The 9,818-nt window shown below is 32.2% G+C and overlaps 1 protein-coding gene across 1 annotated transcript; it reads right to left on the bottom strand.

Moving 5' to 3' along the window:
* Window positions 1-5,250: 5,250 nt before the first annotated feature.
* LOC123198645 lies at window positions 5,251-9,818 on the bottom strand. Its single transcript, XM_044613381.1, has 10 exons — window positions 9,267-9,818; window positions 8,795-8,899; window positions 8,590-8,706; window positions 7,931-8,467; window positions 7,517-7,848; window positions 7,330-7,429; window positions 7,068-7,127; window positions 6,652-6,735; window positions 6,421-6,537; window positions 5,251-5,682 (listed from the first exon to the last, which is right to left on the bottom strand). The coding sequence occupies exons 1-10, from the start codon at window positions 9,324-9,326 to the stop codon at window positions 5,380-5,382; spliced, it is 1,815 nt and encodes a 604-aa protein (XP_044469316.1). The 5' UTR covers window positions 9,327-9,818; the 3' UTR covers window positions 5,251-5,379.

Consider the following 9,818-nt stretch of genomic DNA (forward strand, 5'->3'; position numbering starts at 1 on the left):
AAAAAATATATTTGTTTCTCTCTGATGTTTGAATACAGCATTAGTAAAGAATACCATTTTTAATCATGACCAAGGCTGATCCCAACTGAGTATCCACGGCTTGGTTGGGTGCTCAGCTTAATTCAAACCCAAGTCAAATTAAAAATTTAGCTCGGTAATTTAGTTTGAGATAGGTTAGAATATTTTTTCGATGATATTTTTTATCTTAGTAGAAACACTTTTTATCTAATATATAATACTATTTATCTTATCGTAATCCTTCGAAGACATTTTTGTTAGCTTGAATGAGCTAAAACTAATTATTATAAATTTAAATTAAACTTAAGTTTGAAATCATATTTAAAGTTAGTTTAGTTCAAATCTAACTCTAATAATCGAATTAAGGTATAGGTGTTGACTTAATGATTATTTTGGTAGTCAATTAAGCACTATAATAAAATTGTTAAATTATATGTTTCTGATTTCAAATAAATACGCAACACAACTCATAAAAGAATTTACAATTCTTTTGGGTCTTTTTGCTGTTAATATATAAAATTTCACAAATTTCCACCCTTTCAGCAGAGAAATTTTAGTTGTTTCCTCAAAGAGATTAGTAGGTGATTTTTTTTTTTTTAAAAAAAATATATATGTCCATACATGGGAAGAAAACATACACGTGTATGTACAAAATTTTTTGGATACGGATGCCCTAATTGTTAAACAAAAGAATTTAAAAAAAATAAAAGCAAGAGACCATGGGAATTAACATTGACTAATTATTACAGGACAAAATTCGATGAATTTCTTAAAAAAAAAAAAAAAAGGACACAATTTTTGTATTTAAAGATGAACCAACGTAATTATGAATACATGTCTATCAGTATATGTGCATATCCATATGAGCTTATGATTTATGTATATTGATACATGAGTACATGAATGTATGTATATAAACTAAAAAGTTGATCAATACATATAAAACCTTTATAAAAGGATATCAATATTTAATTAAGATATAGAAAAGAATTAAGAAAGCTTACCACTTGAGGTAGTTTTTCTCCAACTTTCTGCACATCTTTATTATAATAAAAAGATCGAAATACTAGAGAGCATCAAAGTATCTTAGAAGCATAAAAGCATAAACGGTTAATAAAATTGCTCCAGGTCCTAGCCTGAAGAAAGTCGTTCAAACACATTTTACAATTATAAAAGTAGGATGGAGATTTGATTAAATATATGAATTATGAATCGAACCTGCACAAAAGAAACAGAGATGGCACATGAAATGAAAGTCGGCCGCAACCACCAACTCCAGTTTTTTTTTTTTTTTCTCTCTTTCTCTTCAACCCTTTTCAAATTTCACTGTCCTGATTGGTATGATTAAATAAGTTCAAACTTAGACTTTCAACTTAAAAGTTTTAATATTTCACTAATTTTATTAAATTTGAGATTAAAAAAAAAGGTTTCAGTTATAATATAACAGCACACTGCTTGCCAAAACTAACGTCACAGTGGCATTGTTACATAAAACTTTCTTCCTTCAACTTCTGTAACTTCTACATTACCAGAACAAGAGCACCCACATCTGCTACACAACAGAACTTTATTATGATATTCTTCACTAGGGCTATTTTCGTGAGTTTGACTAGTCACCCTAAATTTTCTAACAAGGGAAGCGTTTCATTAAAAAATTTAAGGCCCTTAAGCCATCTTAACAAAAATGAAAGTTGACCACCGACTGTGTGAAGCATCTTTAAACAAACCGATTTGTTAATAGAGAATCCAAATATAAAGAGATTATCACATTGATAGAAGTGCACTAGTGGACTGAAGTAATTAACTGGGGTCCAATTTTTTTTGTCTGGGATATAAAAAGTACAAAGAAACTCCCCAACATGAGGATATTATATAATTACAACACTTGGCATATTATATAATTATTTATATAATTGTTAAGATTGATTTATATTCATGAAGTTTTCATTTCCACAATATTTTTAGGAGCTCCTATTCGCCACCTCTAGTAGTAACTTAGCCATGTCAATTTTATACAGGAAATGTTTGGAAATCAGCCAACATGATAGTGAATATGATCACTGAGCATCAATACGAGGTATTGCGCGAGTGGCTGGAAGATTGGGTTGATGGATTTAGTGGTGCATACATATTCGTTCACAAAATTTTAGCTATCACAACTATCATGTATCCATGTTACTGTAATTGCAAGGGTGATAAATTTTTCGGACTGCTATAAGTGGGTTCAACCTTACTATAGTAATGTAATGCACTATACAATTTACGTTGAAAATATTAACCCATTGCAAGATCCAGTATGAATGGATTCATCCAAAGGATGTTCGCATTATTCCTTCTCCCATCTTGGATCCTAAAAGAGTTGGGCAACGGTCAATTCATTAAAGTGTTCCTTCGAGTGGGAAGAAGTTCAACTATGATACTACAATCATTGCCAAGTCATACCAAACTTAATTGTATATAATCTTAAACTTTTTGTCATCTAGATACCCTACAAAGACACCTTATCAAATGTAGAGTCTTATTTATTTGACGTCAATTTTTTTTTATATAAATGTCATAATCCCAACTCTTTAAGTTATATTGAATATTCATTTAGTCTATAATTCATATGAAGTTTTATCCACATAATTTGATATATTTTAAATAAATATATTATTTTTTTATTGAGGTAATTTAATAGAATTTAAAAATATTTTTAAGATTTTCTTGATACAAATTGAATTTGTTGGTTATAGCTTTTCAATGGTTGATACAAATTGAATTAGAATTTATTTAATCATGTATTTTCTTCTGAGGACATTTAATTATTATATTGTATTAAGGTTAGAAACTTTTGTATTTATACCTTTATTTGTTCAAGTAACTTCTAAATTTTTTAGTATTTCTGTTGTATTATGGTTTTGGGTGTTACAACGTTTTACCTTAGTAAGCTTAAGACGATCATTCCCAAGATCATCCAACTTAATCAAACATGAAACGGATATTTTGGACTTTGAAATGCCCGTTCAACCTTTTTTTTCTTATATAATAACATAATTCTAACTCTAACGTATCACATACATTACATAAATTAATTTTAATAAAAAATTAACATAAAATGACCAAAATTATCTTAATAGTCACACGTTAGGTAACAATAACTCTTATAAAAACTATATATAAGTCAAAGGATTATTTCTCACTTAAGTTTTAATACAAAAATAAATATATATTTACAGAATTTGAAAACTTAAATATCCATCTATAAACTAATTTAGATTAAAATTTTTAGTAAGAGTGAAGGGTAAAATCGTTATTTTAATAATATTATTAAAAATATGTATAATTTATTATATTTTTCTCTCTAAGTTTAAAAAACTAACGATTTTATCTCTGCTTAAAGTTTTTTTAATTTAAAAAAATCATATTTTTTCCTCCAAATTTAAGGTTTCTATCTTTTTTTCTATTTTAGTCATCCTCCAAACTTTTGAAAACCTCAGTTTAACCCCCCTTCTCAAATTCAGATCATTCAAAATCCAACGATCTCTCTCCATCGACCGTTGTTTCTCTCCAATGCTTAAGCAACGACGCGACGCAAGTTCTCTGGTGCGATGTCCCAGAGATCTCTTCGTCGAGACAAAGAGATCTCCACTTGTGTCCTTTCATCGTATTCCATGCACTGACCAACCATTTCAACGGTAAGAGACAGCCAACCGAACAAAGGGAAAAAGAGGAGTTGCCAAAGACAAGTGGTGGCTGGAGAGAGGAGAAAAAAAAACTAGTGGTAGGGGGAAATAAACACTTTTCAAAACTAGAAATGTTTAGACAATGATAAAGTTGTTAGCCTCTAAAATCTTGAGGGAGGGAAAAGAATAAAATAAAATTATATATGTTTTAATATTATTATTAAAATAACGATTTTACCCTTTATTCTAACTAAAAATTTTAATAAAACTTGGTTTATAAATAAGAGTTTAAGTTTTTTAAACTCTATAAATATGTATTTATCTTTGTATTAAAATTAGGTGAAAAATAGTCCATTTGGCGGGATATTAATTAAAATAGGCAAAATTTTTTCTCTTAAACCGTTTTAGGCAAACGTACAGTCATTTTACCTTTATAAGCAAATTTATTTGTAATTCTAAAAATACTCTCTCAGCCCTGTAAGTGTTATACAAGGTGCATAGGCGCAGGAAGAAATGTTTGAGTGCGTGCGGAATGCGCGAGATACGAGGTGCATACGGAATGCGCGTGGTGCGTGAACTGCATAACTAAAAAATTGATTATTTTTAATCAACTACAAACATATTTAAAAATAAAAATTGATTATAATATAATATATTTAATATTTAATATAATATATATAAATAATAATAATAATAATTTTTAAATATATATTATATATTATATATATTTATTATATTTTTTAAATATTATATTATATTATTTAATTATATATATAATTAAATAATATAATATATATATAATAATATAATATATATTTAATATTATTATTATTTATATATATTATATTACAATCAATTTTTATTTTTAAATATGTTTGTAGTTGATTAGAAATAATCAACTTTTTAGTTATGCAGTTCATGCACTGCGCACTCCGCACACTATATATATGAGGGTGTGTATGCATCTGCACACACTCACGCACTCAGACATCCTGCACGTACCCACATACTCTGTACGCACCCACATGCACCCTGCGCACACCCACGCACTCTGCACTCATCCTGTACGACCCTTGACATCCCACACATGAAATGATTGAAAATGACGTGTAATAAACCAAAAGGTATTTTTGGAGTTACAAAAAAATTTACTTATAAAAGTAAAATTACTATACATTTATCTAAAAATATTTATGTAAAAAAAATTTTATCGATTTTAATTAATATCCCCTTTTTTGCTTTGTATTTAATATACGCCAGTTAATGCTAATATTAGCGGTGAGTCAGCAAATAAAGTCAACTGGAGAGTCCATTTCACAAGGTTAAGTTGAAATGGCCACCAGCCGTGGAGGTGGGCCAAATAAAATCGTTCGACAAGACAAGACTACAGCGGCCTGTATTCCACCCTTATAAAAGAGACCAACGTCTACACCTCCTTTGTCCTTTTTTTATCCTAGATCAACAGCAGAACAATTTTACAGACAATGACACAGAAGTCCAAGGACCCAGTGAACCATCTTAAAGAGATCTTATTCTTCATATACTCTCCCAAAAACACACCAAAAAATGTGGAAAAAAAAAACAAAAAATTTATTTCTTCCCCTCAATTGTTTACAAAAGCTACCTATATATGTATTGGCACTGTGTCCACTATACCAGTATATGAAGTAGGCCACAGAATTAAAGAGACAAAGAATTACCGGTGTAAAAGCAACCTGAAACTGAAGTCATATGGCATTATTTGCACCAAGTGGGAAATGGGCTCTCTGTTCTTTCTCTCAAGGCATTTAAGTGCAGCACTTCTGATTTCATCTGGTAGCTGCAGGCAAATCCAATCCAGTAATGAGTCTAAGTCCTTTGCAAAGTCAAGAAGATACCAATCCAGCAGCTTGGGGATTATCAACTTGTTTGTGCTTGAAATGCCAACAGCTGCATGTAGATAGTCCCTCTTGGCACTTTCCAACTCTTCTGCAACTTGAGATGAAGTGTACACCCTCACCTTCATTTCACAACATTAATGTACATGTAGTTGTCAATTGTCTTTCATAGTAGTACACAACAAGAAGCAGTTTCTGGGATATTTGGTGCATGAAATGGTTGACAACTATGGAAGGTTGGTTTCCAATTTTATTTCAAGTCACATAAAAAGAACAATATTTAAAATGGGAATTTCATAAAAATATTTGACAATGTGTTAGGATTCCAAATACAAAGTATAGAGTTTGGATCTCATATTCAAAAGTATAGGTTTCTAATATGAGATTTATACAATTTTAAACTTTCTAATCTCAATAGTTAGTTTTTAAGGTATAGTTCTCCTAAAGTTCATATCATTTGGTATTATATTTATCATCATATCTCCAAGTCATTGTAGTGTTCATTTGACGCTAATACAGAGCTAGTACACAACCAACCCGTGCGGATACAAAGGTTACAGATTGTGGTGGCATATTAGGATCCAATGAGAAAGATCATATCACAATGACTTTTCCAAGAACCTCTGCTTAAATGTTACTGAAAACAAAAAACCTTCTGGACAATTTTAGATCCAGATATGATCTTTTGCCATGACCATCAGCGATGTTTCCAACATGGGATTTAAGATTCTGATAGGCACGAAAATAGCATTATTCTAGCATGAAATAGAAAGCAATCAAGTCATCTGCTAGCAAATTGTAAAGGAAAGTGACTTTGCCTAAATAACTTAACAATCATAAACAAGTTAAAGCCAACTTACAGCAGGGGAGGACCAGCTCCCACAGCAGAGTGCAAATGTAACCAAGGGCTCAGGCCATTCCAATCCGAATATACTGCGCACTTTCATCTCATCATTTTTAGCAGCTTTGGGATATGTCTTTCAGAGAGAGAAAAGAGGATTTAGTACTTCTTTTACTAGAGATTGAAGAACTTCTAAGAAGATTTGATCTAATGCAGGGCATTATAAAGTGGTAGAGATGAATGTACTTACAAATTTTAAGTGATATGGCAATCTCAAGATGAAGTGCTCAATTGTTATTGCATTGAGCAAGTGTCCCCCCACAACTATAGTTGCCTGGAGCAAGCACAACAGAATTTCAGTTAGATGAACAATCATAGTCTAATTGGACCACTGTCAGGAGGAGGACACTTCAAAGCCACAGCAATAATCATGTTCTAAGCGATTCGATACATGTTTTGTCCGTGACAATTTACTTGAACTGCAAACTGAACTGTTTTAAACATGAAAGCGAGTACATCAAATTCAAGTTTAGTAGATAGAAGAATACTATCAATGGCGACCAAATTATCCCTTGAGGTAAATGTAGTTTGTTGGGTGGTAAATAATATCGCAGGAATCATTAATTAATAATGCAATACATAATAACAATAGCGAACAGATCTCACCTTCTGCATAATTGCCACAACAATTTCAGGAGTGTCTGGGATCCCATGTTCTAGAAATGCCTGAAAGATTCATACTTTAACAGCATAAGTTGCATTCGGTTTTGCTTGACAGAATGACTAAGAGCCAAAAAACTTTCACTAAGCCATATAATGTGCCTATGCATGTGTGCGTGTGTGTGTGAGGTAAATCAAAACTGAAAACTCCAGCAAGATCGACTTTCCACTATATTTTTAAATTTTAAACATCACAGAGAAATCTTACATTCATAATGCATGAATTGTAAGTGTTAATCCAGAATGCAAGCTTTTGTTGATGAGTAAGATCTTCTAAATTGACAACAGCAAGCTTCCCAAACAGGAACCTGAAAAAATCATCTAGACTGGTGAACTGAATTTTCAGCAGTAGAACAAAAAAGCAAGAGAAAATTATTTAAAAAAAAAAAACATACTTCAGCCTATGAATCAGAAACAATGCATTTGTGGTTCGGTTGAGATCAAGTGAGCTTGCTTCAATTGCACAGAGATTCTTATATGGACCAATATCACCTTGGCTGACTTCAGAGTGGGCACCAAAAGGAGCCCAAGTACTTCCTCCATTGCTTTCACAAAAATCCACTGCTTTGTCCTTCAGTGTGCTAATCCTTACAAAAATTCTACACAAGCATCGAAGAATATCCTCAGATAATTTGTTTGGTGAGATGTCAACTTCTGATAATCTATCATTGGATGAACCAGAACAGCTCTCTTGTGCTTTTTCCTGGTCCTCTAATCTACATTCAAGCTGAACAATTGAAACCATTATTGAATTACAATGGAAGTAAACTTGAATCTAGTTCTCATTTAAAGTCAAAGTTAAGGAGTACCTGCAACTTCAAACGATCAACACCCTTGGGATCATGTGATTCATTCTTGATTGGAAGTCTCTTAACTGGGGTAACAACTTTGGCAATTTTCTTTTTTGGAGATTGCTTATCCTTCATAGAGTTGGAACATGAACGGTTCTCTTTTCCTTGCCTATCTTCAGAATGAAATGAAGAGGAATTGGGTTTAACTGAAGATTGTTTTCCATTCAATGTCCTAATAAAACAGTGTGATGTCGTTCGATCATTGATGGCATCTGTGGACGATATCTTTCTGCTTGAAGTACTTCGGCCAAGAGAAGGTTGAGGCCTGGCTGGCGTTGATGCCGAATTGATCTCATTACAGGAGAAAGATTTAGACCGCTGGTGTTTATGACTTCTAAGAGACAATTGATCAGAATCATTTGAATTCTCAGCATTCCCCTTAGAGGAAATGTAAACTGCTTCCTGATACAGACCTTGCCTAAAATTCACAACTTGTTCTTCAAGCCTAACAACCTCCTCTTCCAAAACAGCTACTTCAGCAAGTAGTTCCAATGTCTACAACAATGAATACAATCATCAACATTCTACATATCAAACCTTAAACAAAGTAAATAAAATTATCAAAAGCTAAGAGAGAGAGATCTAATCTAACAAAGAGAAAAGAGAATTATACTAACATATGGAGGGAGATAAGGAGGAAGACGGGGAAGAGACCCCAAAGGCCTAGTAAATGCCCTTTCCAAAGCTCTATGAACATTCTCTTCATGTCTGAGCTTCCTCTTTAGCTTATCAACCTGAAAATTTACAATGTGAAACCATAATAACAATCAAAGTAAATTAAAGAAGCAAATTGGATAAATTTCCAGAGAGAATTTCACAAACATCTTGTAATAAGGCCATTTTCCTTTCCCCATAGGATCGACGCCGGTTGGAGACAGCTTTGCCGGCACCAAGTCCTTTGCTCCCCTGAGTCTCCATTTCTTCCTTCTTTGTTAATTAAAAACCAAAAACTATAAGTAAATACAGAGCAGTCTATGAAAAAAGAAAGAAACTTGAAGGACAAATCATTCCTTTCTTGAGACAATTGAAAGAACCCAACTCAGAAATGTGTTAAAAGTGCATATTTCTGCCTATAGGACCCAAGCAAATTTCACAAGAACAGCAATTTCCAAACTTCTGAAAAATCATGAAATAAACAAACTATAGGTTTCACTCAAAATATACTAATTTGTCAGAAAAATAAAGAAAAAGGAAATCCCCTTCCAGATATTCTTGCAGTTGCAGATTAAATAGAAAAATTATATATAAAAAAACAAAGAAAAGCTGAGAAAAATCAGTGAGATAGAGAAGTTACTTTTTCATGCTTTAAAGGGGACCCCATAGACTGAAGAGCAGTGCGAACTCTTGTATTCATCTTTATTGCTTTGCTTTTTCTAGAGGAAAACGAGTAAAAGTTACACCTCAGAAAGATAAACAAGGCAGAAACCACGCTGAAGCAAGTAGCAAGAATAGGATTGAGTAGTAACAGAGGTTTTTGCTCCTTGTATATCTACTGTGTAAGAGTTTTTGTGAAAGAAAAAAATCTGTTCTACTTTGTTTAAGCTTCAGAGCGGGAAAGTTGAAAGCAAAGAGAGGAAAAGAAAAGAAAAGAAATTGCAGGGAAATGCATGCGTTTTGATATATAATATAATAGACCCGATTAAACAAGCATCAGCAGCATGAGTATCTCGAACAGAGCAACAAAAGCTTATTCAGGAGATGAAGAAGAAGAAAACGACGAGAATTCTAGTTTGAAAGCGTCATCCAAGAATAGAAAACAGATGGACAAGAACAAACTGCAAATAAGTTAAACGTTTAAAAAACAATTGAAAGAACAGTGAAGACAAGTAAAGATAAGAAACCAACA

The sequence above is a fragment of the Mangifera indica genome, chromosome 16, assembly GCF_011075055.1.
Source record: "Mangifera indica cultivar Alphonso chromosome 16, CATAS_Mindica_2.1, whole genome shotgun sequence".
Classification (NCBI taxonomy): domain Eukaryota; kingdom Viridiplantae; phylum Streptophyta; class Magnoliopsida; order Sapindales; family Anacardiaceae; genus Mangifera; species Mangifera indica.

Excerpts from the sequence above, each read along its gene's own strand:
- LOC123198645 (XM_044613381.1), bottom strand. The coding sequence starts at position 9,326 with ATGAATACAAGAGTTCGCACTGCTCTTCAGTCTATGGGGTCCCCTTTA. Across the intron at positions 8,468-8,589 it reads CTCCTTATCTCCCTCCATAT|ACATTGGAACTACTTGCTGA; the intron begins GTTAGTATAATT and ends TCATTGTTGTAG. Across the intron at positions 6,736-7,067 it reads TTGTGGCAATTATGCAGAAG|GCAACTATAGTTGTGGGGGG; the intron begins GTGAGATCTGTT and ends TGCTTGCTCCAG.